We start from the raw sequence: 26,270 nt of genomic DNA, 5'->3' as shown, positions 1-26,270 counted from the left end.
GGACACAACTGAGCGACTAAACGACCACCAAGACTCCACAGGAAGGGCCAGGCCCCACTTCCTGTTCCTTACCCTTTGCCTAAGAATTCCAAAGGGCGGTAGTCCTCTGTCAGTGATACCAGAGTTCACCTCTACATTTTGCAAAGTGCAGGGCCTGGGTTTGGAGCACAGGACGTGCTCAGGCCCTGCTTTGGCTTTGGGAGCCACTGTGGTGGCAGAATATAAGGCAGTCGTGGCAGGGACCCCAGGACACCACCACCTCCAACTCCATGATGCTCCCTCTGACCGACTGGGTTTCTTGAAGCTCTGAGGCCATGAGCACCTCTCTTCTCAACCCCACAGGGGCCTTCCTGATCCCCTACTTCCTGACACTCATCTTCGCGGGGGTCCCCCTCTTCCTGTTGGAGTGCTCCCTGGGCCAGTACACATCCATTGGGGGCCTGGGGGTGTGGAAGCTGGCCCCCATGTTCAAGGGTAAGTGTGCAGAGTGGGGCTGCAGGGTGTGGTCGTGCTCCTGTTCCCCACATCCGGGCCCCAGATGGAGGGAGCTGTCGGATCACATCTGGACAGAGAGGAGCCTTTGCTGGAGGCAGGTGACCACCAGCGATGATGGTCAGGAGAAGCCCCAAGCCAACGGCCCCAGCCCACGTCCACCCGCCCTGTCCTACGAGCTCGTTGCCCCAGCAGGGGCTGGGTATGACTTCGTTCACTTCCTCGCTCGGTACCTGACGGACACTCAGGTGGACGTGTGGAGGGTCATCCTTGCCTGGCTGACCTCAGCCCCTCTCCCCTCACCTGCCTCCAGCCTGGGCTGGGCCCCAGCGGCAAGTCCCGGCTCCCTCGGCCGCCACGTGGGTGTGACCTCAGCCGAGTCCCTGCCTCACTCCGAGGTCTAGTGAGATTGAAGATGTCGAGGAAAGTGATGGCAGTGGCAGGAGCTGGGACGGTTCCCTTTAGCCCTTCACTAGCTGAGTGTCGCGCTGGCTCGTCTGCTCCCAGGTGTGGGTCTTGCCGCTGCAGTGCTGTCCTTCTGGCTGAACATCTACTACATCGTCATCATCTCCTGGGCCATCTACTACCTGTACAACTCCTTCACCACGGTCAGTGGCCCCTTGGCCTGCCCCCGACCCTGAAGAAACCAGACCCAGACCGGCCCCCCCATCCACTTACCACCATTCTGCCAACAGGGCCATTCCTCTGGGTTGGGGGCATGGTTTGTCTTCAGCTGCCCTTGTCTCTCCAAAAGTCATAGCATCGTTAGCCCATCTTATAGGGCCCCGGACACCCTGGGTTCAAATCCTGACTCCTAGCGTATACCAGCTGTGCAGCTTCAGGAAAGAGACTGAACCTCTCTGAGCCACAGTGCACTTGTTTACAAAATGGGGCTTAAAGTAAAACCTACCTCACGTGGTTGTACGAGGCTTAAGGAACACATGTGTGTAAAGTGTTTAGAACTGTACCCAGCAAAGAAGCACAGTAAGTGTTTGCTGTTAACTTCGATGTGCAGGGCTCAGATGGGCGAGGTCACTTACCCAGGGTCACGTTGCTGGGAGGTAGCCCCAGGGTGGACATGGAAGACCTTATGGGATAGCTTGGAGAGCTGGTTTTCAAGTGTAAAGCTCTGATGCTTCAGAGCTGTGTGATCTTGAGCAGGTTGCTGCCCCTCTCTGATCTCTAAAATGGGGTGCACGGCATGACCAGCACCCGGCAGCTTCTAGGAAGGGGAGGTGGCATGCTGGTGTGTGGAGGCTCGGGGACCGTGGGGGTGCACGGGATGTCCTGGGGCCGCTGCTGTTAGCTCCTGGGGCTCATGGGGCTTGTCTTTGCGGCTCTGTCTTTGCAGACGCTGCCGTGGAAACAGTGTGGCAACTCCTGGAACACAGACCGCTGCTTCTCCAACTACAGTGCCCTCAACACCACCAACATGACCAGCGCCGTGGTGGAGTTCTGGGAGTGAGTGCGGGGCTGTCCACGAGGGGGGGGGGGGGTCACTCGGGAAGAACAACACTGAGAACAACCGTGAGCTATTCGCTGCAAGCAGGAAATTGACGTGATCAGACATCAGAAGGCTCCCCGGGGCTGGAGTGGGGACAGAGCACGAGAGGGGATGGGGTCTTGCTGGAAGGCCACTGCAGACACCCAGGTGAGCCATCCTGGTGGCTGAATGAAGGCGCTGGCAGGACCCTGGAGCACACAGCACTGTGTGCCCATTAGTTTAACTGGCATGCAGTCTCTGCCCAGCTCGTGGAGCCCAGTGATCAGAGTTGTCAGCAGCATCACAGAGAAAGCTATCACCCGTGTCCACGCCCTGGGTACCCCCAGGCCACTCCAGCTCCCGCCAGCCCCACTTGACTTTGTCTTCCCTCCTGTGTTCCACCAGGCGCAACATGCATCAGATGACAGACGGGCTGGATAAGCCAGGTCAGATCCGCTGGCCCCTGGCCATCACCCTGGCCATCGCCTGGATCCTGGTGTATTTCTGTATCTGGAAGGGTGTTGGCTGGACTGGAAAGGTAAGGGGTCTGCACAGTGGGGCCCTGTGGGGGATGGGTTTTCAGAGGGGATCTCTGCATAGGGTGACGAGTCAGCTCCAGGGAACCTCATCCAGCTCTGAGTTAAGCCAGGTGCCTTCATGGCTCTGTGCCACCTTGGTTTCCTCTCCTGTAGAATGGGAATAATAACATTACCTACCTTCTGGGAAGTTGTCAGGATTCAAGGAGACAGTGCGTGTCATGCTCTTAGCACAGTGCCAGGGTCTCGAGATTCCCCTGGGCTGGGCAGAGCCATCGCAAAACAGAGGGTAGATGTGGCTCCTGGACCATCGGGTGGTGGGACCTCCTGAGGGACTGTTTTGTACAATTAGAAATCACAGTGTTAGGAGACAATCGAACAGCATTCAGTAAACAACACAAGAAATAAAGCGGTGTGTACTGTGTATTTTTTAACTTTAAACATGTTAATTGAAAAGGCAGGTATAGAATTTAGCCTCATTTGTAGGAAAATGGAATCATATATGCAAAGCCTCAAAAGAAGACATTAAAATATTAACATCGATGCACTTAGGTATTTGTTGGGCACTTATTGAGTGTCTACTATATACCATGGACATTCTAGGCACTGGGAAAGCAGAGATGTGAACACAAGCCCTGTGCCTCATGTAACTTGTATTCTATGGCCTATTGAAAGGAACTTTAATTGGGTGTGTGTGTTCATGTGTAATTTTAAAATTTCCTCGTCAAACATGTATTACTTGAATACTTTAAATGAAAATTTAAAAACTGGAGGGGTAGGGAAAGGGAAGACGTGGGTGCCGACCTATTTGATTCGGATACCAAGGAAGGGCTTCAGAAAAGTGGCCATTCAGATCAGAACCACGCCCAGAGCCACAGCAGGTATGGATGTAGGTAAAGTGGGGACGGGGAGAGTCTGAGTGTGCTGGAGGGGTGTGACCCTTCGCCCCCTTTCCTCCCAGGTGGTCTACTTCTCCGCCACCTATCCCTACATCATGCTGATCATCCTGTTCTTCCGTGGAGTGACGCTGCCCGGAGCCAAGGAGGGCATCCTCTTTTACATCACGCCCAACTTCCGCAAGCTGTCGGACTCTGAGGTGAGCGATTCTCCTGGCCTCACCTCCTGGCCTTCCTGGAGGGCCTGCACTGAGTTAAGAGCACACACCTGAGTCCCGAGTGTCAATACCAGCTTTAGGGTAAGTTATCGCACATCTCCAGGAAAAGACCCTGATGCTGGGAAAGACTGAAGGCGACAGGAGAAGGGGGCGGCAGCGGGTGAGATGGTTAGATAGCATCACCGACTCAATGGACGTGAATTTGAGCCAACTCTGGGAGATGGTGGAGGACAGAGGAGCCTGGTGTGCTGTAGTCCACTTTGGGGTCGCAAAGAGTCGGACGTGACTTAGCGACTGAACAATAACATCGCATGTCTCCGACTGTCTTTTGTAAACTCGGGTGCTGCCTGGTAGAGGCGATTAGCGTAAAAGGTCTTGGGGTGCTATGGCTGTGATTCTGTTTTTTAAATCATTCTGCCTGCAGGTGTGGCTGGATGCGGCCACCCAGATCTTCTTCTCCTACGGACTGGGCCTGGGATCCCTGATCGCTCTCGGGAGCTACAACTCTTTCCACAACAACGTCTACAGGTGAACCCCATGGCCACGCCCTCCATGCCACGCCCATCCGTGGCCACACCCTCCGGTCCCCAGCCACGCCCCCATTCACAGCCACACCCCCTCCGTGGCCACGCCCCTCCCCTGACCCTCCACCCATTTCTGAGCCAGCACCTTCTGGCCACTCCTCCTAGTTCTGCCCCTGGCCTGGTGGTTGGGAATGGGCACACCAGTAGCTCTGTTCCCAGCTACCCTCGTCCACCGGGTCACTCCATAACCACTGGCCCCCCCCTCCACCAGCCCCACCCTTCCTGACCCCACCCCGCCCTCTCTGCAGGGACTCCATCATCGTTTGCTGCATCAACTCTTGCACCAGCATGTTCGCTGGATTCGTGATCTTCTCCATCGTGGGCTTCATGGCCCACGTCACCAAGAGGTCCATTGCTGACGTGGCGGCCTCAGGTCAGCCCCTGCACCGGCGAGGGTTGCAGGGAGGGAATAACTGCACAGGCTTTGCAGTCTTCCTTGCCATCACCACCACGGCCGCCCCCCTGGGCTCACTGGCATCGAGTGTCCCTACCCCGCAGCCCTCCATGCTGCGGTGCAAGGACAGGAACCCCCTGGGCATACAGCAGAGGCTCAGAGAGGCGCTGTGACTTGTCCATTCCCTTTGTGGAGAGCTGGGCAGGTCATGTGGAAAGAGCTTTATTCACTGAGGTCCTCATCTCCCTTGCCCACGGGAGGAGCTTTCTAACTGCCCCCTTTCCAGAGCCAGACCCCAGGGAGGTTACAGTGTCCTTGTTCCAAGGTTTTCCCTGATCTCCTGAATAGTGGCCCCACCCCACCCCACCGCCAGACCCTCAGACACAAACTCCTCTAAACTCCTTGAGCCTTATACCCTGTGCTCCCATCACAGCAAAGGGTTCTAGTGTCCAGTACCCAGGCCAGACCCCAGCAGCATCCTGGTACTTTCCTCATCTTCCCTCACAAACCAGCCAAAACCAGGAGCTGCCCACTCTGCCTTCTGAGTGTCTATGCAGCTGGCCCCCTCTCTGCACCTGGAACTCCCCACACCGCTGGCCAGGCCCTGCCATCGCTCATCTCATCTCACTGGTCCCCTTGCCTCCAAACCCAACCCAGTAACCCCCTGCCTCCCTCCCAGCCCCATCCCATGCTGTTTCTTTGTCTGGAAAGGGAGGCTGACAACACTCTCTGAAAAGATGATTCTAAACAAGAGATGAGCTGAAGCTTAGGCGGCAGGTATGCTGGGGCAGCTGCAGGCACTCAAGGCCTCGTGTTTTCTCCTCTTCTGCCTCTCCCTGCACAGGCCCCGGCCTGGCATTCCTGGCATACCCGGAGGCCGTCACCCAGCTGCCCATCTCTCCCCTCTGGGCCATCCTCTTCTTCTCCATGCTGCTCATGCTGGGCATTGACAGCCAGGTGAGGATGCCGTCCCTGGCACCTTGAGGAGCCTCTCCCAGGTCCAGGGACAAGCCAGGAGAGCAGCCCACTGTCTTAGATCCCCAGGAACATGGCCACAAGTTTCAGACCCCCTAGAATATTCCAGCATGTGAGATGTTAGGGACAGGTCAGCCACCTTGCCCAGTGTCCAGATGGGGAAACTGATGCCCAGAGGGAAGGCCCTCTTCTGAGGTCACGGAGGGAGGTGGCGGGAGAGTCAGGCCTGGATCCCAGGCTCTCCTGGCCCTGCCGGGCCCGAGGGTCAGGCTTTGGTTGGGGTTGGGGGCTGGGGGCTGGCGCTGCCCCAGTGGCTGACCTCCGACCCCCGCAGTTCTGCACAGTGGAGGGCTTCATCACCGCACTGGTGGACGAGTACCCCAGGCTGCTCCGCAACCGCCGGGAGCTGTTCATCGCCGCCGTCTGCCTCGTCTCCTACCTGATCGGCCTGTCCAACATCACCCAGGTGGGCGCGTGGCACGCCTCTGCCGCTGCTGCTGCCTGGGGCCCCCGGCAGGCCTGCTGTGCCACCTCTCGTGTGTCCGCTGAGCACCATCTCTGTGCCAGGCCCCAAGCCATGACTCAGACAGGGTTCCTGCCTTCAAGGGGCTCCCAGGCTGGCGGGAGATGCAGACGCTGAGGGGGAAATGAGAGCACAGCCTCCCCAACCTGACGTGGGGCCCCAGCGACTGCTTCCTGGAGGAGGAAAAGCAGGGCTGAGCCTGAAAGACTCCCGGAGTTAACCCGGGGAGTCAGGGTGGAGCTGGGCCTTGGAGGTTGATGCTGTCCTTCCTTTCACTTCCACCTTTCTGTTTGTATCCGGAGAGTGAGCAGGCCTCTCTGCATTCAGAGGCTTCCAAGGGACTTCCCTGGTGGTCCGCTGACTAGGACTCCGAGCTCCCAGTGCAGGGGCCCGGGGGTCCATCCCTGGTCAGGGAACTAGATCCTGAGTGCAGCTCCCAGTGCAGGGGGCCCGGGGGTCCATCCCTGGTCAGGGAACTAGATCCTGAGTGCTACAACTGAGGGCCCCACGTGCCTCAGTTTAACTAAGACCTAGCACAGCCAAACACATAAATAAAACTTGTTTTTTTTAAAGAAAGAGCTTCCTGGTCTAGTTGGAAGACAGACACACAATTGAGGAATTAACACAATAAATACAAATGAGCCTAAAGCTGTGAACCCAGCCCTGTGGGTCTGATTTATGATCCACAAAGCCATCCCTGGATCCAGATGCCGTTCGGCCCCAGGTTTATTGTTCTTCTGTTACTCCATTCTTCATCGTTGCTCACCAGCTGCTGTGGGTCTGGCGTGACCCTGCAGATTCTGCAGTTAACGTGGCAGAACAAGAAAGGAGAGTGGACAGAGAATGAGCAGCGGGGAGGGAGGGACGCCGCCTGGGACAGAGTAGTCAGGGAGTGACAGCTGAGCGGAAACTCACTGGTGAGGGAGAGCCAGCCAGGGGAGAGGTCTCGCCAGGGGAGGACGGCACAGCAGGTGCAGAGGCCTCGGGGTGGGAATGGACTTGGCAAATGTAGGGGACAGAAGGAAGGCCAGTGTGGAGGTGACGGAGTCGAGGGGTAGGTAGTGGGTGCAGAGCCAGATTGCGCAGGATGTTGCAAATACGTTTCGGATTTTACTTTATATATCTTTTTATGTGTTACATTACGGTCTTATTTAAGTTATGGAAGAGCTTATGGGGGGGACATGACTCGTTTGACATTGTGAACATGTGGCTCGGGTGACTAGCTCCTCTTTCTGCCCTCCAGCCTTCCCAGAAATGGGGTGTTTACATCTGCCCCTAAGACATTTTATTCCTGGTCCCCAGAGTCCACACCTACATCCTTGCAGGGCCCAAGGCCCCCTGCCCTTCCTCTAATCTACTGCCAGGCCTTCTTGCTGCAGGGTAGCCTAACCCCAACCTGCACAGCCTGTATTGACTCTGAATTGAATGCACTGGACCCCAGGTTAAGTGGACTCTTTCTCCCCTCTTCTCCTCTTGCAGGGGGGCATTTATGTCTTCAAACTCTTCGATTACTACTCCGCCAGCGGCATGAGCCTGCTGTTCCTAGTGTTCTTTGAATGTGTCTCCATTTCCTGGTTTTATGGTAAGCACCAACCCCTCCTCCTTCATTCGTTCGTTCATCCGTTCCGTCATCCTTTCTCCACTCATCATTCAGCAAATACAGTTTGAACACCAGGCCTTTTCCATACATTAATTTATTTGGTCCTCACAGCAATTCAGTGAAGTTAGCATAGGACGTCCCATGTTTAGAAGATAACCCTAGCCGAAACTCCAATACTTTGGCCACATGATGTGAAGAGTTGACTCATTGGAAAAGACCCTGATGCTGGGAAAAATTGAAGGCAGGAGGAGAAGGGGATGACAGAGGATGAAATGGTTGGATGGCATCACCGACTCAATGGACGTGAGTTTGGGTAAACTCTGGGAGAGTCGGACACGACTGAGCGACTGAACTGAACTGAACTGAACTCTGAGTTAAACTCCCTTAAAATGGGAGCCAACATTTCTTCATAAATTTTGGGATCAAAGATTTATTTGAAATTTTATCTAGAAGAATACCAAAAATACAAAAAAAGTTCTAAGTTAAATATTTTTTAAAAACTAAGCTATAATTAAAAGTGTGCACTGTTTTAGAACAGTAGTCATGCATGGTTATGAGAGCTGGACCATAAAGAAGGCTGAGCACCTTTCAAGTTGCTTTTCAAGCTGCGGTACCGGAGAAGACTCTTGAGAGTGCCTTCACTGCAAAGAGATCAAACCAGTCAATCCTAAAGGAAATCAACCCTGAGTATTCATTGGAAGGACTGACGCTGAAGTTGAAGCTCCAGTACCTTGGCCACCTGATGCGAAGAGCCAACTACTCATTGGAAAAGACCTTGATGTTGGGAAAGATCGAGGGGAGGAGGAGAAGAGGGTGGCAGAGTATTAGATGGTTAGATAGCATCACCAACTCAATGGATGTGAATTTGAACAAACTCCGGGAGATAGTGAAGGACAGAGGAGCCTGGCGTGCTACAGTCTGTGGGGATGCAAAGAGTCAGACGTGACTTAGTGACTGAACAACAGCAATAATCATAGAACAAAGAATGCAGGACATGGTGACTTTAGTTTGTTGATTCTGTGGCCTGAGTTTCTAGACTCAACTGCCTGACAGTGAAAAAGCTGTCCTTTCGGACACTTTGGTTGTCACAGCAAGCTGGTGGTTTTGGAAGAAGTGTTCTCCGGGGTCCCTCGGGGTCCCTGTGGTCCTGCCCCCTCGCCCTCCTCATCATTCTCCCTTCTTGCTCTCCACCTGGTCTGACCCTCCCAGGTCCTCATTCTCAACGACTTTGCTTTTAGTCTGAGGGGTACCCAGTGTCACTGTTGTGAACTTCAGGACCTCTGCAGGCTCTTTCTGCACAACTGGCGGTTCCTCCATGCAGTCTTAGCAGCAGCCGCTCATGCACTAGATCAGCAGGGAAAAGCTCCTTTGCCCAGCAAAGCTTCAGAGGCGTTGCTGGGAGAGATGTTGAGTGGGAGGGACCTGACGCTGGTGGGGCTGCTTCCTGTAGGTATATCGTTGTGGTGGTAGATGGTCTCACCTTCAGGTGACTGCCCCACTTGCTGGGGGGCAGGGGCGGGGGAGGCTTTGGTTATTGAGCACTTAGCTAACGAGGACTCCCTACTCTGGAGCATTCGCCCTGTGTTACGGAAGAGGAAACTGAGGCTCAGAGAGGTTAGGTGACTTGGCCGTGGTCGCAGTGTGAGGAAGCAGCAGGTCGGGGCCTTGAGCCCACTGCTCTCTCATCCCTCCTGCTCTCGTCCCAACTGTCACAGGCGTCAACCGGTTCTACGACAACATCCAAGAGATGGTCGGCTCCAGGCCCTGCATCTGGTGGAAGCTCTGCTGGTCCTTCTTCACCCCCATCATTGTGGCGGTAAGGGCAGGGCCAGACCGGACGCTGGGGTGACTCGGGGCCAGAGAGAAACTTCCGGAGCCAAAGGCAGGTGGAAGAGCCCCAGACCTCTGTTCCCTAGGAATACTGCTCTCTCCCATCTGTGCTGAGCACTTCCTCTGCTCCCTGGAGTCTTCACGAACCTCAGGACAGTAGCTGTCTTTGCCTCACTTCACTGCTGCGGGGCCCGGGGCTCACCAGCCAGCCTCACCCAGTGGGCAGGTGCTGTCCTCAAACCATGTTGGCCTGATTCTGAAGCCAAACCATCCACATGGGGAGGCCCCGCATTTTCAGCATCCCTCATTCCCTCCTGCAAGGGGAAGCTCAGTCAGGAACCGGCCTGGGAGGGACCACCCAGGTCCTTGCAGTGGGGCTGGGCCGCTGCGTGTGTTGTGTCCTGCACAAGGGCACCCAGCCAACGGCAGGCTGGGGGCGACCTCCCACCCTTGTTCTGTTTGACAGACTGGTTACCTGGACAAAGGGATGCCTTTTGCAATTGGTCCTCCCGGAGGAACCACCTTTTGCTCTTGGTTCTTCCAGAGAGGGCACCTTTTTCTTATTGGCTCTCCCAGAAGGGAGGCCCTTTTCTATTGGCTGTCACAGAGAAGACACCTTTTATTATTGGCCCTCTCAGAGATGGTGGCTTCTTCTGTTCTACACAGAGTTACCTTATGTCCTAGCAGTGGCCCTGGGTGCAGGATTCCCAAGATGCTGGGCCCTTGTGAGGGCCCTTGTGAGCTCCAGGGCAGGGGTGGAGCGCAGTGGCCCTACCATCTACAGGGCCTAAGGAAGGGCCTTGGCAGTCCAGTCTGGGTGACCGCCTGCCCCTCCCTGTCTCCCCCTCCCCAGGGTGTGTTCATCTTCAGTGCTGTGCAGATGACGCCTCTCACCATGGGGAGCTACGTCTTCCCCAAGTGGGGCCAGGGCGTGGGCTGGCTCATGGCCCTGTCTTCCATGGTCCTCATCCCTGGATACATGGCCTACATGTTCCTCACCTTAAAGGGCTCCCTGAAGCAGGTAAGCCCGTTCCTTGCCCTTCCTGTCGCTGGGCGCCTTCTCCACTGTGCTGAGCACCACCCCTGCCCTTGTGAGCACAGTCTAGCTGGGGAGAGGACAGGTCGACGGCCAATGACAGTAGAGTGTCAGAGGTCATGACTGGGGTGAACCAGGGAGACCGGTTAGCCCCGCCCGCATTGAGGAGCATTAGAGAGGCTTTCTGAAAGAGGGGACAACAAAGAAAAGGCCTAAGGACAAACCACACTTACAAGTAGAAGCAGGAAGGAAAGATACAAACGAACTTCTTTACAAAACAAACAGATCTACAGACATACAAAACAAACTTACGGTTACCAAAGGGAAAGGAAATAGGGGAGGAATAAATTAGGAAGCTGGGGTTAACACACATACAGTAATATACATAAAGCAGGCAAGCAGAGACCTGCTGTATAGCACAGGGAATACTAAGTAGTTTGTAATAACCTATAAGAGAAACAAATCTGAAAAGAATAGATACATAAAATAAACGTTAGAAGCAGAGAGAATGTCCCTGGAAGAGGATAGGAAGCATGTGCAAAGGCCCAGGGGTATAAACTGATCAGTGAAGCTGGCAGGTAGAGTGGGGAGGCATGCAGGGAGGTGATGAGAGATGAGGCTGGGAATGTAAGAAGGTTGGACCAGATGATGAAGGGCTTGGAAAACCAGGATAAGAACTTTGGACTGTATCCTGAGGGTTGTGCGGAGCCATTGAGGAGCAGGTGAAGGGTGGAATCAGATGTGTTAAGAGCTTAACTCTGCTGCTGCTGCTAAGTCGCTTCAGTCGTGTCCAACTCTGTGCGACCCCAGAGACGGCAGCCCACCAGTCTCCCCGTCCCTGGGATTCTCCAGGCAAGAACACTGGAGTGGGTTGTCATTTCCTTCTCCAATGCATGAAAGTGAAAGTGAAAGTGAAGTCGCTCAGTCATGTCCGACTCTTAGCGATCCCATGGGCTGAGGAGCCTGGTAGGCTGCAGTCCATGGGATTTTCCACGCAAGGGTACTGGAGTGGGTTGCCGTTGCCTTCTCCGAGCTTAACTCTAGACCTCATGAAAGGCATGCTACCCGCAGCGGGGACCCCCTAGCACATGCTGGGTCCACAGCAGCTCTTTGTTAAATTATATTGAAACTTTGAGTGAACAAGGCTGTGCTGGAGGTCCAGGGGCTGAGGCGTTGATGGATAAGTGTGGGCTGGGGGATTCACTGAGGATGGACGCAGGGCCACAGCTGGGGAGGACCTGGATCCATGCTTCTTAGCCTCAGTTCCCACCAGGAGGTACCTGCCAGACCCACTCAGAGCCGGCAGGAGGGGCTGCAGGTCTGCAGCACAGGGAAGACTCGGCAGGAAGCCTCTTTCCACCCCTTGCAGTCAGGTATTAGCAGAGCAGGGCCCTTACGGCCTTCTCTTCCAACTCCACGTCCAAGGCTTTTATTTCCCACGATTCTCTACTGTCTCAAAAGGTAGTCAGGTATCGGAGTGGCAGAGAGTACAGCCCGTACAAAGGCCCCTCGGTGGGAAACGGGAAGGCTCATCTGAGGACAGATGCTGATGGGGTCCGATGGGGGCAGGGCGTGCAGAGAAGGTGGATGCGGGTTACCCCGTCAGCAGACATGCACTGAGCACTTGCTATGTGCCAGACACCACTGTCAGTGCCCGGGACTCAGCCCTGAGCCCAAGTCCCATGCTCACTGGTGCCCTTGGTGGCTCAGCAGTAAAGAATCCACCTTCAATGCAGGAGACGTGGGTCCAGTCCCTGGGTCGGGAAAATCCTCTGGAGGAGGACATGGCTGCCACTCCGGACTTCTTGCCTGGAGAATCCCATGGACAGAGGAGTCTGGCTTTGCAAGTCCATGTGGTTGCAGAGTCAGACACAACTTAGGAACTACACCACCACCACCATGGGCGATACATTCTAAGAAAAGACCCACAAATAAAGTCACGCTTGATGGGGATGAGCAGTATGGAGAAAGGGGGTTTAGAGGGTGCTGGGCAAGGGCTCCCTGGGGAAATAACAGTGAGCCGAGACCTCAGGAGACAGAGGTCAAGCTGTGTCACCGGCTGAAAGGAAGGATGTACCAGTCAGCGGGGACAGCAGGGGCCCTTGCCTGGTGCCTGTGAGGAGGCTTGCCTGGCTAGAGTGGAGGAAGCCAGGGCGTGAAGGAGAACAGTGAGGTCTGCAGTGAAGGGGTCGGGGCGGGGATGGGGGGGCCGGGTCCTGTGGGGCCTTGCAGGACTTTGGTGAAATGGGAGCCACTGTTGGGTCCGGAGGGACGTGATCTGACTTCTCTTTTCACTAATCCCTCCGACTGAGGTGTCTAGAATAGAATGAAAAGGGTGCGGGGGTAAAAACGGAAGTAGAGGGGAAATAGAGGGGGTCGGGCAGCGGCGGGGGAGTTGCTACAATGACCCACGTGAAAAGAGGTGGGCGTGGTCCCGGGAGCCTCAGCAGAGGCGCAGGAGGGGGCTGGGAGCCCCAGCCTTGCAGGCCAGCAGACGGGAGGGACCTGGAAAGTGGGTGGGCCAACGAGAAGCCAGCCTCCCGCCATCCTAGCGCGAATCCCTCTGCCGCCCACAGCGGATCCAGGTTATGATCCAGCCGAGTGAAGACATTGTGCGCCCAGAGAACGGTCCGGAGCAGTCCCAGGCCAGCGGCTCAGCCAGCAAGGAGGCCTACATCTAGGGTCGCCCACCCACGCTCTCACCCCCCGCCCCGGCTGCACGTGACCACCACTTGAAGTCTGAAGATACCGTCTATCTCAACCTACCTCGAGTGGCGAGTCCAGACACCATCACCAGGCAAAGAGAGGGAGGTGGGGACAGTCACACCCCCGGGGGTGAGGGGCTCCCGCTGTGGGAGGAGTAGATGCTCGCGGGCTGGTGACCTTTATCACCCGGCCTCCCCGCTCCCCCGTCAGCATCGGCCACACGGCCGCTGTAATAGATCTTTTTTACTACCCCACAGGCCAGGGAGACGCGGCGAGGCCGTGCGCTCCTGGCTTTTAGTTTTAATTCCCGACTGTTCTCTTACTGCCGAAACCCATGACTGTTATCTCCGGCTTGGCAGGAGTTGGGTTCTGCCGGGAATGCTGCTCTGTGCGCGTGAGAAGGGTATTTTCTGTATAATGGACATTTCCAGGGCGAGCTCACCTTTAATAAGAGCAGGGAGCCAGCACTTGGCGTGTTGTTTTTCTCCTTCCCGAGGCAGCTTGATACCCCCCGCCCACCCCCGCAGGTCCGTCAGTATTCCCAGAGCTGCCTTCTCAAGCAGTCAATCCAGTAACCTGTTCCCCTTCCACCCAACTGAACGGGCATCTCTGCACTAAATTTCCTACTTTCCCACTCACCCCCAACCCACCCCCTTCCACACTCTTCGCCAGGCCGTTCTGAGGGCGCCTGGCCCAACAAACCCCTTGCTCCTCGGAAAACTGCTTCAAAGCACAATTGATTTTTTTAACCACCATTGGTGGTGGAGGGGCTCTGATCCTGCCGGGGAAGTTCCCTAACCAGGAGCCCTTTTCTTAGGCCAGCCTGCTTTGCAGAGCACAGAACCGTCCATGGGAAATGAAGGTGAGGCCCTGTGCTTGACTGCAAAGTGGATCCAGTGGTCTGAACTGTCTCCTTCTTGAACCGTCTTACCCCTTTACAGCCACCCCAGTCACGCCTGCGGCCCTCTCCCCTCCTCTGAAATTCCCCAGTGGGCATCTCCTCGCTGCCACTAAAATCCACCAGCCCAGTAACCAAGGGGCTGGTGTTAATCCAGACCCCCTCCCCAAGTGCTTCCGAGATTAAAACCGCTTCATCGGGAGGTAGTGTGTGTTCTTTTCCAGAACTGGGCTCCACAGTGGTGATGGTGGAGGTGGTGGTAGCAGACCCAGTGAAGACAGTTTCTTGCAAGCTCCAGCAACTCAACAGTTTCTCATCTGCTGGGAACATGGGTTCCCATGTAGCAAGTCGTACGTCGTGCCCTGTTCTCCTTAGCTAGTTAAACTCACGAGCTGTGTTTTACAACTAATCCTTAATAACTATGGTAATTAACTGTGACTGTGGGTTTTTTAAAATCTGTCATCCTCATCCAGAAGTGACCAGCATACCAGTTCTTGCAATAAGCTATTACCCTCAGAATATTAAGCACATTCTTGTAGAAAAAAAGTTCGTGTATGCATAGAAATGCTCACATACGTACATTCATCCTCACATGTGGTACCTAGGGTCTCATTTGATATTGTGTAGGAAATCCACAAGCTTTTCCTGAAGTCATCTGTAAAATAGTCTCATCACTAAGGCGTCCCAGATGCCACCTGGTGAATCCAGGATCAAAATGCATATGTATTGTTGAATTATAGGGTTTAGAACAAAAGGAACCCTTCTCTGTGTCTCATGGTCCCACCCCCTCAGCCTTGGCGTGAATTCCTTTAAAATAAGGGCAGGAAGACTTCTAACTTTCTCTTTGTTCTTCATTCTGAAACTAAGAACAAGTCTTTCAAAGACAAATGCAGCGTATTTAATAATGTTTGTAAGCAAATCTAAGTGAGATGTTTGGCAAGAAATCCCTTAACTGATTTCCATCCAAACCTACGTATATAGCACAATATTACATGTCGTACAATTACTGTGAGAGCTGTGAATACGTGTAACTTTTTTTAGTGTTTACCCCGGGGAGGGAAAGATACTGTATTATCATATATGCTTTTTTTTTTTTGCAATAAGGGTTTATTCTCAGAACACCAAGTAAATCTATCTCTATATTAAAAAATATATGTAATATATACATATTCAAACTATATACAGAGCCTGTTTTAAAAAAAATTACAGTATTTAGTAAAATGATCTGTTCTATGGACCAAATGTAAAATATTTATAAATGAAGATGCATTTTAAATGTCTATAAATGGTGTTATAACTAGAGCACGGGCGTTATGTACGTTTCTAAGAATATAGAGGAAAAAATAATAAAGGTTCTATGATATACAACGTTAGACCTTCAATTCTTGGGGATGGGGACACAATAACCTCTTTCATCAGAACAATGATAGACACACACAAAAAACATTAAAATATTTTTCCCCAACAGAGAGAGATTTGGGCTCAAAATCGAGGGGCATGGAGCTGGACTTCCCCCAGACTCTTGGAATGCTTCTAAGCCACATAAGGGAGGTGCTTTCACTGTTATAAAACTATAAGGTGGTCAACTAAATCAAGGTCTGAAGCTAGGATAAAAGGAGCACACTTGGTTAACAGCACTCATTCTCTTGTGACTCATTCCTCAAAATATTCCATTTTAAAATTGTGTTGAAAATTTGAATTCTACAGAGAAGTGTTAGGATGATCCAACGATCACCCAGATTCACCAGCTTTTGTCCTGCTGCCGCTTTTAAGTCTGTCTGTCCGTCAGGGTTCGTCTGGGAAGCAGAAGTGCTCCGAGTGGTAGGGGATAAGGGATTTATTATAGGAACAAGCCTTTTACAGTTGTGGGAGAACTAAGGGAGTGAGGATCTAGGAGAGTTGGGAGCTCAGAGGATAGTCGCTAGCGAGATGGGATAGTCACTAATGAGAAGAGGCAGCAGCAGCAGCAGGAGCGGGCCTAGTACATTAATGCTCAGCCTTTCTCGTGGAGAAAGTTGGCTGCCAGCCACACTGAGAAACACTGTGTAGAAGAACCCAAGAACGCAAATTCAGGGGCGTTTTATAAGCCAACTGGCCTGTTCTCTTCAAAAATGTCAAGGTCATAGAGGGCAAAATGGAGGAATTTTTCAGATTAAGGAAACATGACTACTGAACGCAATGCCTCCTCCCGAATTAGACACTGGGCCAGAGGAAAAAAAAATTTTATCCTTTTGTTATAAAGGGCATTAGTGGGACACTAGGTCAAATTTTCATAATTAAAAATTTTAATACGGTTAGATAATAATATTGTGTCAATCTTAATTTCCTGATTTTGATTTGCTTTGTGGATACATACAAGAATATCCTTGCTTTTAGGAAACATGCTGAAATACTCAGGAGTGAAGGAATACTTTGTCTACGATTTATTCTCCAATGATTGAGGACAAAGAATAACTTACACGTATGTGGTATGTGCATATGTGTGTTGTGTGTGTGTCGAGTGGGAAAGAGGTGAGGGAACAGGCACACGTGGAGAAAGACCCCCTGAGAAGTCTGGGGGAAGGTTGTACAGAAATTATACTAGTTTTGCAACTTCTAAGTGAAGTTATTTAAACAATCGAGGAAGACCTGGGTGTCACCTTCATTTGATGAGAGCTGTATGCAGCTGTGGGGATGGGAGTTCCTGCAGTGGGGAGGGGTGGAGAGATGCACACAGACTTTGGTTTGTACCAGGACCACTCCTCACTCTCACGCTCCTACCCCCGTCACTGTCCCTTTTCTTCTGGAAAGCCCCTCCTTCAAGTCTCAGCCCAGAAGTCACCTCCTTGGTTGCTAACAGGCTCACACGTCCAGGCTGCATGTGTGTGTGACAGCCCTTGCTGTCAGAGCTGCCGAGCAAAGTCGGCCCCTTTCTGCTCACTCAGGCTCTCCCACTGTAGCTGGAAGGGAGTGGCTGTGTCTCATGGGTCTTTAGGCAGCCAGGACTGGCACAAAACTTATCACAGGTCGGTGCTCGAAAGAGTTGCGCGTTTAATTTCAGCATTTCATGATACACCCTAGCTATTAATAACCAAATCCTGCTTAACCCCTGGGGCTTCCCAGGCGGTGGTAGAGGTAAAGAGCCTGCCTACTGATGCAGGAGACATAAGAGATGTGAGTTTGATCCCCTGGAGGAGGGCATGGCAGCCCACTCCACTGTTCTTGCCTGGAGAATCCCATGGACAGAGGAGCCTGGTGGGCTACAGTGCATGGGGTCACGCAGGGTCGGACACGATTGAAGCAATTGAGCATGCACACGTGCCTAACCTCTCTCAGTACCCACAAACCTGTAAGGTGGTGGTACCAACCTGACCATTTCGCTTGGGTTCCCTAAAAAGTTTCTCCTGCCTGGTGCTGTTCAAGTTAATAAAACAAGGGTGAGTTTGGTTCAGAATTAGGAGAACGCTGATTGCTTCCAGCAAAGAATGGAGAGATGTGAAGGTGCTCTAGAGCACACGCTTGCTTGTGCAGACAGGCCATGGGCGCGGTTGCCTTATAGTGATCTTGGCTCGCTTCTGCACACGGCTGGCAAAGCCAGCTGAGGCGTTGGCCCCATGGCATTTTGAAGCAGGAATTTGGTTCTAAAGTTGTGTGGTTCTAAGAATGCAGAGCCCCGGGTGTGAAGCCACACGGTACAGAGCCTCCGGGTGCGGCATCCTCTGAGCCAGTGAAGCTAGACTGCACACACAGGAAAACTAAAGGTTAGACTTGATTTTATTACCCAGATTCTACTTGCATTTCCTGGCGGTTGTTAACGGGCTTTGCTGGTGACGCATCCCTGCTCCATATCCTGCCCCTCACTGTCGAGGGGCGCTGAGGGGCGCTAGACCGCCTTCTGTGACTGCTCCTTGTGGGTGTGGGGTGTCGTCAGAGCCCCTGGAGGGGCGGAATGCTCCCCGGCCGCCTTTATGTATATCTGGTTGTCCCCTGGGCCTAGGCCCTGATTGTTCGCCTCCCTGAGCCACCCCCGTTTGTCTAACCTTTTGGAGACAACACCAGACAGTGTAAAGTTCCAAAAGGCCCGAATATTAGCAGGAGAATAGTGGTCACCCGTTAAGTGTTTGCTGTGAACGCAGGTCTCTGGGTCCTCGGCCTGTGGGTCCGGACGAGAGGGCCCTGGCGTCCAGGCCCTGCTGGGGCTGAATCTCCCCGGTCATGCTTTGGTGGTGGTTTTACGGAAGAGAAGCTTCAGGTAAGAGAGAGGTTCCCACAGGTAGTCAAGGGGTCGCTGCCCCAGCTTGTCCCTACGGAGGTGAGGGCTTGGGGTTCTCTTCCCTTGAGTGTGAGGCATGCATGGAGGGGTCCCTGTGACTTCCGGTCGGGTGGATGGTTAGGGTCGCCCAGGGGGGCCCGTCCCCTTAGGGGTGAGCCGGACTTGGCAGCCACGGGTTTGCCAGGATTTTAGATGCACTTATCCCTAGGATAAATCCCTCAGGTTTGAATGGGCCTTATCTGTGGGCCTCTGGTGGGTTTTGTGTTAGGGTTATTACTTTTCATGACGAAAGTTACCACATCCTCAGCTAATCAATTCAGCCCCTGTGGAGCAGTGGTAAAGAAAGAATCCACCCACAGTGCAGGAGACTTAGGTTCCATCTCTGGGTCAGGAAGATCCCCTGGAGGATGAACCCACTCCAGTGGGTTTGTTCCAGTGGGACGGAAAGTTCATCCTTTTCACCTTTTCCCCTCTCTCATAAAACTGCTCCCATCTGTGAACCATTACTCTTTGGGGTTTGGGAGAGGCTGACGTCTTAGATTTGGGGCTACATACTTACCATGTAAGTATGTACTTACTGGAGGCAACCCACACCAGTATCCTTGCCTGGAAAATCCCATAACCAGAGGAGCCTGGCAGGCTGCAGTCCGTGGGGTCGCAAGGAGCTGGACACGTCTGAGCGACGTAGCACACACACACACAGACAACAAACCAGTGATGTGGGGTTTGCCTCACACGGTGAGCTCCTTGCTGACCCTCCTTCGTGGCTTAATGAGCCACAGTTTGGGGAAAGAGGTATTGCCCGTGTTCACTCACTAGACACCCCAGATCTCTGTTGAAGCCCGCTTTGGGGCTTTGTCTAGTTCTTCCTTTGTGTCACTGGGGAGGAATTGGATGGATCTGGCCTTTGAGGTGTGAGGGGTGGTTGCCAGGCTTCTGGCTCCAGGGCGTCCCTTTGGCAGCTGCGTCCACCTTGCCGTTTCGTTTTATTAATTCTGCGTCTCCCTGGTGGTGACTCCCTCAATGGATCGCTGCCACCTGATTTTTGGAAGCTGTACTAGTTTGAGAGCTTCAATAGGCGTAAGCGAGGTTTTACTGTTTATATTCTGCAGTAAGCATACCTCTTTCCTTACAAATAGCCGTGTGTGTGTGTGTGTGTGTGTGTGTGTGTGTGTGTGTGTACAGGATGGTATATACATACTGGAAATCTGTAGAGATTTAAGACTTTCCCTTCCCCAAGCTTCTGAGGCTCAGATGAAAGCTGTCAGCATGGCCTTTTGAGCACAATCCCTGGGGTAGGCTTCTTGCTTCTGTGACTTCGGTCTGGGCGGTCACTGCATACCCCACCCACCTTTTCACCTTTTCCCCTCTCTCATAAAACTGCTCCCATCTGTGAACCATTACTCTTTGGGGTTTGGGAGAGGCTGACTTCTTAGATTTGGGGTTGCATACTTACCATGTAAGTATACCCCCAAAATTTGAATTGTATATTTTAAATGAGTAAATTTTATGGTATGTGATTTATATCTCAATCAGGAAAAAAAAAAAGCATCAATCCAATTAACCCCATGATGCTAGCTTTAAAAGTCAAGATTCCCAATATCTCTCAATAAGGTGTGAAACCACTCTAAGGCTGAGATTTATCCTGCTTGGAAGTCCCTTGGACAGCAAGGAGATCAGAGCAGTCAGTCATAAAGTTTAGCATAGTTTGTCTATGGTTTCTGTACAGACATGCTCCAGGGTCCCCATTTCTGTGGGGAGCAGGGTGGCAGGATTCAGGGTGTGTCAGGGTTTTGAGGTAGCCTCTGGGTTGTCTAAAAATATAGCCTGAACTTGACTTGACCTTCTGGGGGATAGCCATTCTGTTTCCTTAGAACTAACTAAGCCTGAACTTGGTGTGGGGTCTATTTAGTGACTGACTGACCAGATGTTAACTTTTAACTAAAGCCTCCTTTTCCAGGGTTGTGGTAACTTGTACAGTCCACAGGTGAAGTGGCCACCCCTTGGTGGTTTGATCTGATTGTTTAGAGAAATAAGCAATCAGCTGAGCAAGGGGTCCCAGTTTTTGAGTTAATGTTTGAGGGGGCAATCCCCCTTCTCTCATGAAAGTAAAGGTTCTAGTCAGACAGTCGTGTCCGACTCTTCGCAAGCCCATGGATCCCCAGGCAAGAATACTGGAGTGGGTTGCCATTCTTTCTCCAGGGGACCTTACCAACCCAGGGATCAAACCCAGGTCTCCCACACTGCAGGCAAATTCTTTACTGTCTGAACCACCGGGGAAGCCCCCAGAGGTCAAAGGGTTTAGTTAATCTGAGAGGGACAGAGCCAAACTCAAACATAATTGCTTTAACAATTCTTAAAAGGCCTTTGTATCCTAAATCCTTTAGGCTTTGTATCCTAAATTCCATTCAGAAGGGTCATTATCCTTTCCTTTCAACTTTTCACATAGAGGCCTAGCTATTAAACCATAGTAGGGATCCAGATGTGGGCTTCCCTTGTGGCTCAGACGGTAAAGCGTCTGCCTGCAGTGCGGGAGACCCAGGTTCAATCCCTGGGTGGGGAAGATCCCCTGGAAAAGGAAATGGCAACCCACTCCAGTACTCTTGCCTGGAAAATGCCATGGACTGAGGAGCCTGGTGGGCTACAGTCCATGGGGTCGCAAAGAGTCAGACACGACTGAGCGATTTCACTCACTCACTCACTCACTCAGGGATCCAGATGCTACAAAACCCAGCCATCCCCAGGAAAGCCTTGAGCTGTATTCCACTCTTAGAGGGGGTGAGGCTGTAAATGGTTTCTTGCCTTTCCTGAGACGGCTTCTCTGACCTTCTGTGAGAATGAAGCCTGGGTAAATCACCCTCGTTTGTGACATTTGAGCCATTTTTCCTGGACACCTTATATCCTTTATTGGCTAGGTATTTCAGAATGGTTGTAGTATTTCCTCAAAGTATATCTTTTAGGTCTTTAGCTTAAGTTTCTCCAAAGATGGTAGGGGGCTTTTGGAACCCTTGGGGCAGGACTCTTCAGCAGTATTGTTTTTTTGTTGTGTGTTTGGGTCCTGCCACTCAAACGCAAGAATTCCTTGTTCTCCTCGGCAGGGAGAAGGCGGAGTTCTTACTGGTGGGACACAGCTATGCCGCTCAAGGATTCAGATCTGAGTGCTGAGCACAGCATCTCTGCACACGGCCTGCCATCCTGTCTTGAATTGTGGTGTCATGGGCAGAATTGTTGGGTGCAGAGTTCCTGCCACCCCAGGAACTCTGGTCTGAAGAACTGGATGTAAAACCTCTGCCTGTGGCACCTGTGAGAGAATGAAACTAGACCAAGGGCAAAGGAAAACTATAAAAGAGAACAGACATTTTTATCACCCACATTCCATTTATATTCCCTAAGAATTGTTTATGGGTTTTGCTGGTGACAACAGGCCTGATTACTTCCACGTGATGGATGAAAAAATAATGCTTAGAAAAATGAAGAGATTTTCCGTAAAAAAATTTTATTGGATAAATGAATAAGCAAATAAAGTAGAAGGTCAGAGTGTTCTGTGACCCCAGAGGGGTCAAAGGTATGTGTACCAGGGGTGGATGGGAGATGGACTCCAGCTGGGGAAGCACATTCTCCTGGTCAGGGCTCTCCAACAGTAGAACAAGCTTTCTTGGTAGTGAGTGAGCTCCCCATCCCTAGGGGGTATGCAAGCAGAGAATGCCACTTTGACAGAGTTGGGTGCACACCCAGGTGGGATGGGGGGTTGATTCTCCTGGCAGCAGATGGTTTCTAAGCAGGTCCAGTGGGAAGAAGGGACTTGGGATACCAGAGACCTGAAAATAAGCACGCACTTTCTTTCCTCTTCCCTCCAACCCTCACTTCAAGAATAATACTCCCCCAATGGCTTGCTGTTCACTTCCTGGCAAATAGGTGGGAGACAAATGGAAACAGTGACAGACTGTTTTCTTGGGCTCCAAGATCACTGTGGGTGGTGACTGAAGCCATGAAATTAAGAGACGCTTGTTCCTTGGAAGAAGAGCTATGACAAACCTAGACAGCACATTAAAAAGCTGAGACATCACTTTGCCAACAAAGGTCCATATAGATACAAAGCTATGGTTTTTCCAGTAGTCCTGTATGGATGTGAGAGTTGGACCCTAAAGAAGGCTGACTGCCAAAGAATTGATGCTTTTGAACTGTGGTGCTGGAGGAGACACTTGAGAGTCCCTTGGACAGCAAGGAGATCAACCCATTCAATCCTAGAAAATCAACCCTGAATGTTCTTTGAAAGGACTGATGCTGAAGCTGAAGCTCCAATAATCTGACCACCTGATACGAAGAGCTGACTCATTGGAAAGGCCCTGATGGTGGGAAAGATTGAGGGCAGGGGGAGAAGGGGGAGACAGAGGATGAGCTGGTTGGATGGCATCATTGACTCAATGGACATGAGTCTGAGAAAACTCAAAGAGATAGTGAAGGACAGGGAAGCCTGGAGGGCTTCAGTCCATGGGATGGCAAAGAGCTGGACACGACTGAGCCAATGAACAAGAAATACTTCTACAGCACTAACGACGAACTTAATGTCCTGAAATCAGGGGTGCTCATTCCCTGGATTGGGTTTGGGAAAGTGAAGTGGACTGAATCTGGAGATAGGGGCTGACATATACACACCATTGATACCATCTATGAACTAGATAACCAGCGAGAACCCACTGCAGAGCACAGGGAACCCGGCTCACTGCCCTGTGGTGATGTAAATGGAAAGGAAATCCGAGAAGGAAGGGATACGTGTAAACAGAGAGCTGATTCATCTCGCTGTTCACCATAAAGACCATAAAGCACACACGCCAGAAAGCAACTATCCTCCAATCTTTTTTCTTTACCTTTCCATTTCTGTGATGAGGAACCTGAGACCTGGGGAAGATGAGTAATCTGCCCAAAGCCAGATGTAATGCCAATATTTACTGAGCACTTTCTACGTGCCAGGCATAGTTCTGAGCTGGCGGGGGCAGGCTTCTAAACTTAGACCTGCCTCTTTGAAGTTGGCACAAGCACGCCAGGGCTGGAACTGTGAACAAGGAATGTCAGCCTGCTATTTCAATAAACAGAGAGTGCTGCCGCCATCAGACCTTGAGCCACTGTAGCCCCCTGATGTTGCACCCTGAGATTCGGGGTTGAGAAAACAGGATGCTGGGTCTAGGTAGTTAAGGCGCACATCAAATCCCAGTAAGCCCAGAGGTGCATTCTCCCACGCATGCACGCGTGCGAGCTCAGTCGCTTCAGTCGTGTCCGACTCTGTGCAACCCTATGGACTGTAGCCCGGCAGGCTCCTCTGTCCATGGGATTCTCCAGGTAAGAATACTGGAGTGGGTTGCCATATTCTTCTCCAGGGGATCTTTCCGATCCAGAAATCGAACCTTTATGTCTCTTAGGTCTCCTGCATTGGCAGGCATAGAAAAACACTGAATCCATTAACTTGAGATGTCTGGTTTTCTTTAATTAGCACTAATCTTTTGATATTTAACTACCTGCTTTTCAACTTCTGTATAGCCTGACTTCTCACTTGGTCTTTGAAAGAGTCCCTGAGAGGTGTCTGAGAGACTGTATGTATCTTGGGTTTAAGTCCTCATGTTGCAAATGAAACAGAATTCTCAACTTTCAGGTTGTGTGTTTTTTTAAGTCAACAGAACCTAGGGGTGGGAGGTCCCTGATGGGTGCTCAGCACCAGCTCAGCTAGGCCAAGTCTCCCTGCTTCCCCCAGACCTATCCCCTTCTTTCTGGGCCCCCAAGGCCCGCCAGGACCCAAGGGGGTCACAACCAGGAGCCCGTGAGGCAAGACGCCGACAGGAGGCGCCTGGCTCTCGTCCCTATGGGACGCTCCTGGCCTCGGAGGATGCTCGGCCTTCACACAGCCCGTTTTTCTGTCTACCAAGGTGGCGTCTGGAGATAGGGAGCCAACAGCCATCTCCCCGGTTCTTCCTCAGAACCGAACCCTGATCCTACTCAGGTGTCAGCAGGCAGCCTCAGCATACAGAAGTGGGGCTCTGCCCCAGCTCCAGATGGGAAATGTTGATTGGTCTGTGTCAATTATGTGATTCTATTCTCCTGGGAAGTGATTGGGAGACTCATGGGCGGGAAAGCAGTTATGGCCAGTGAGGGGTGAGGAGCTGGGCAGTGGGGGCGGGGGAGGAGTTTTTTGGTACTTGAAAATAGACACAGAGGGGAAAAAAAGGATGGGTGAATGGGTGGGAGATGGATGGATTGATGGAGACATGATAAAACAAGTGTTCAGTTCAGTCGCTCAGTCGTGTCCAGCTCTTTGCCACCCCGTGGACTGCAGCACACCAGGCTTCCCTGTCCATCACCAACTCCCGGAACTTGCTCAAACTCATGTCCATTGCATCGGTGATGCCATCCAACTATCTCATCCTCTGTCATCCCCTTCTCCTCCTGCCTTCAATCTTTCCCATCATCAGAGTCTTCTCCAGTGAGTCAGCTCTTCGCATCAGGTGGCCAAAGTATTGGAGTTTCAGCTTTAGTATCAGTCCTTCCAATGAATATCCAAGACAAATTTCCTTTAGAATTGACGAGTTTGATCTCCTTGCTGTCCAAGGACTCTCAAGAGTCTTCTCGAACACCACAGTTCAAAAAGCATCAATTTTTCAGCGCTCAGGTTTCTTTTATAGTCCAACTCTCACATCCATATATGACCACTGGAAAAACCATAGCTTTGACTAGATGGACCTTTGTCAGCAAAGTCATGCCTCTGCTTTTTAATATGCTGTCTAGGTCGGCCATAGCTTTTCTTCCAAGGAGCTTTTCTTCCAAGAATTTCTTCCATGAAATTCTTCTAATTTCATGGCTGCAGTCACCATCTGCAGTGATTTTGGAGCCCCAAAAAATAAAGTCAGTCACTGTTTCCATTGTTTCCCCATCCATTTGCCATGAAGTGATGGGACCGGATGCAATGATCTTCGTTTTTTGAATGTTGAGTTTTAAGCCAGTTTTTTGGCTTTCCTCTTTCACTTTCATCAAGAGGCTCTTTAATTCCTCTTCACTTTCTGCTATAAGGATGGTGTCATCTGCATATCTGAGGTTATTGATATTTCTCCCAGCAATCTGGATTCCAGCTTGTGCTTCTTCCAGCCTGGTATTTTGCATGATGTACTCTGCATATAAGTTAAATAAGCAGGGTGACAATATACAGCCTTGACGTACTCCTTTCCCAATTTGGAACCAGTCTGTTGTTCCATGTCTGGTTCTAACTGCTGTTTCTTGACCGGCATACAAATTTCTCAGGAGATAGGTAAGTTGGTCTGGTGTTCCCATCTCTTGAGGAATTTTCCACAGTTTGTTGTGATCCATGCAGTCAAAGGCTTTAGCATAGTCAATGAAGCAGAAGTAGCTGTGTTTCTGGAACTCTCTTGCTTTTTCTATGATCCAGCGGATGTTGGCAATTTGATCTCTGGTTCCTCAGCCTTTTCTAAATCCAGCTTGAACACCTGGCAGTTCTCGGTTCACGCACTGTCGCTCCTGGCTTGGAGAATTTTGAGCATGACTTTGCCTGTGTGCATCAAGCCTAGTGTGCCAGCTAGTGGAGGGGCCGTGATGCCAGAACAAGTGTAATAAAACGTTAATGATAGAGTCATGATGGTATAAAGGTGCTCACTGTACTGTTCTTTCAACTTTTCTATATGTTTGAAATTTTTCATAGTAATGTTTGAAAAAAAATGAAGCCTAAGTATCAGCTAAAACTGAATGTTACGCATACTCTATGACCCAACCAGTTTTATCCTAGGTAGAGTAGAAATGCTTGCTCGTGGACACCAAGTGTTTATAGAATAACTTTTATAGACATGCTA

At 51.6% G+C, this 26,270-nt stretch overlaps 1 protein-coding gene across 2 annotated transcripts in view; it reads left to right on the top strand.

Annotated features, from left to right (window-relative positions):
* The window catches only part of SLC6A1 (solute carrier family 6 member 1), a 39,985-nt gene extending 24,446 nt beyond the window's left edge, over positions 1 to 15,539 (top strand). For both annotated transcript variants that reach the window (XM_027522741.1, XM_027522742.1), the window contains exons 4-16: positions 343 to 474; positions 1,000 to 1,100; positions 1,844 to 1,953; positions 2,381 to 2,513; positions 3,473 to 3,607; positions 4,050 to 4,153; positions 4,458 to 4,582; positions 5,448 to 5,560; positions 5,913 to 6,044; positions 7,581 to 7,683; positions 9,417 to 9,517; positions 10,385 to 10,552; positions 13,144 to 15,539. In XM_027522741.1, the coding sequence (XP_027378542.1) occupies positions 343 to 474; positions 1,000 to 1,100; positions 1,844 to 1,953; positions 2,381 to 2,513; positions 3,473 to 3,607; positions 4,050 to 4,153; positions 4,458 to 4,582; positions 5,448 to 5,560; positions 5,913 to 6,044; positions 7,581 to 7,683; positions 9,417 to 9,517; positions 10,385 to 10,552; positions 13,144 to 13,248 (1,562 nt within the window). In that variant the 3' untranslated portion in view covers positions 13,249 to 15,539. The remainder of the gene's footprint in view (positions 1 to 342; positions 475 to 999; positions 1,101 to 1,843; positions 1,954 to 2,380; positions 2,514 to 3,472; positions 3,608 to 4,049; positions 4,154 to 4,457; positions 4,583 to 5,447; positions 5,561 to 5,912; positions 6,045 to 7,580; positions 7,684 to 9,416; positions 9,518 to 10,384; positions 10,553 to 13,143) is intronic.
* Positions 15,540 to 26,270: the final 10,731 nt, after the last annotated feature.

The sequence above is a fragment of the Bos indicus x Bos taurus genome, chromosome 22, assembly GCF_003369695.1.
Source record: "Bos indicus x Bos taurus breed Angus x Brahman F1 hybrid chromosome 22, Bos_hybrid_MaternalHap_v2.0, whole genome shotgun sequence".
NCBI classification, from domain to species: Eukaryota; Metazoa; Chordata; class Mammalia; order Artiodactyla; family Bovidae; genus Bos; species Bos indicus x Bos taurus.
This window is presented reverse-complemented; position numbering and strand designations above follow the sequence as displayed.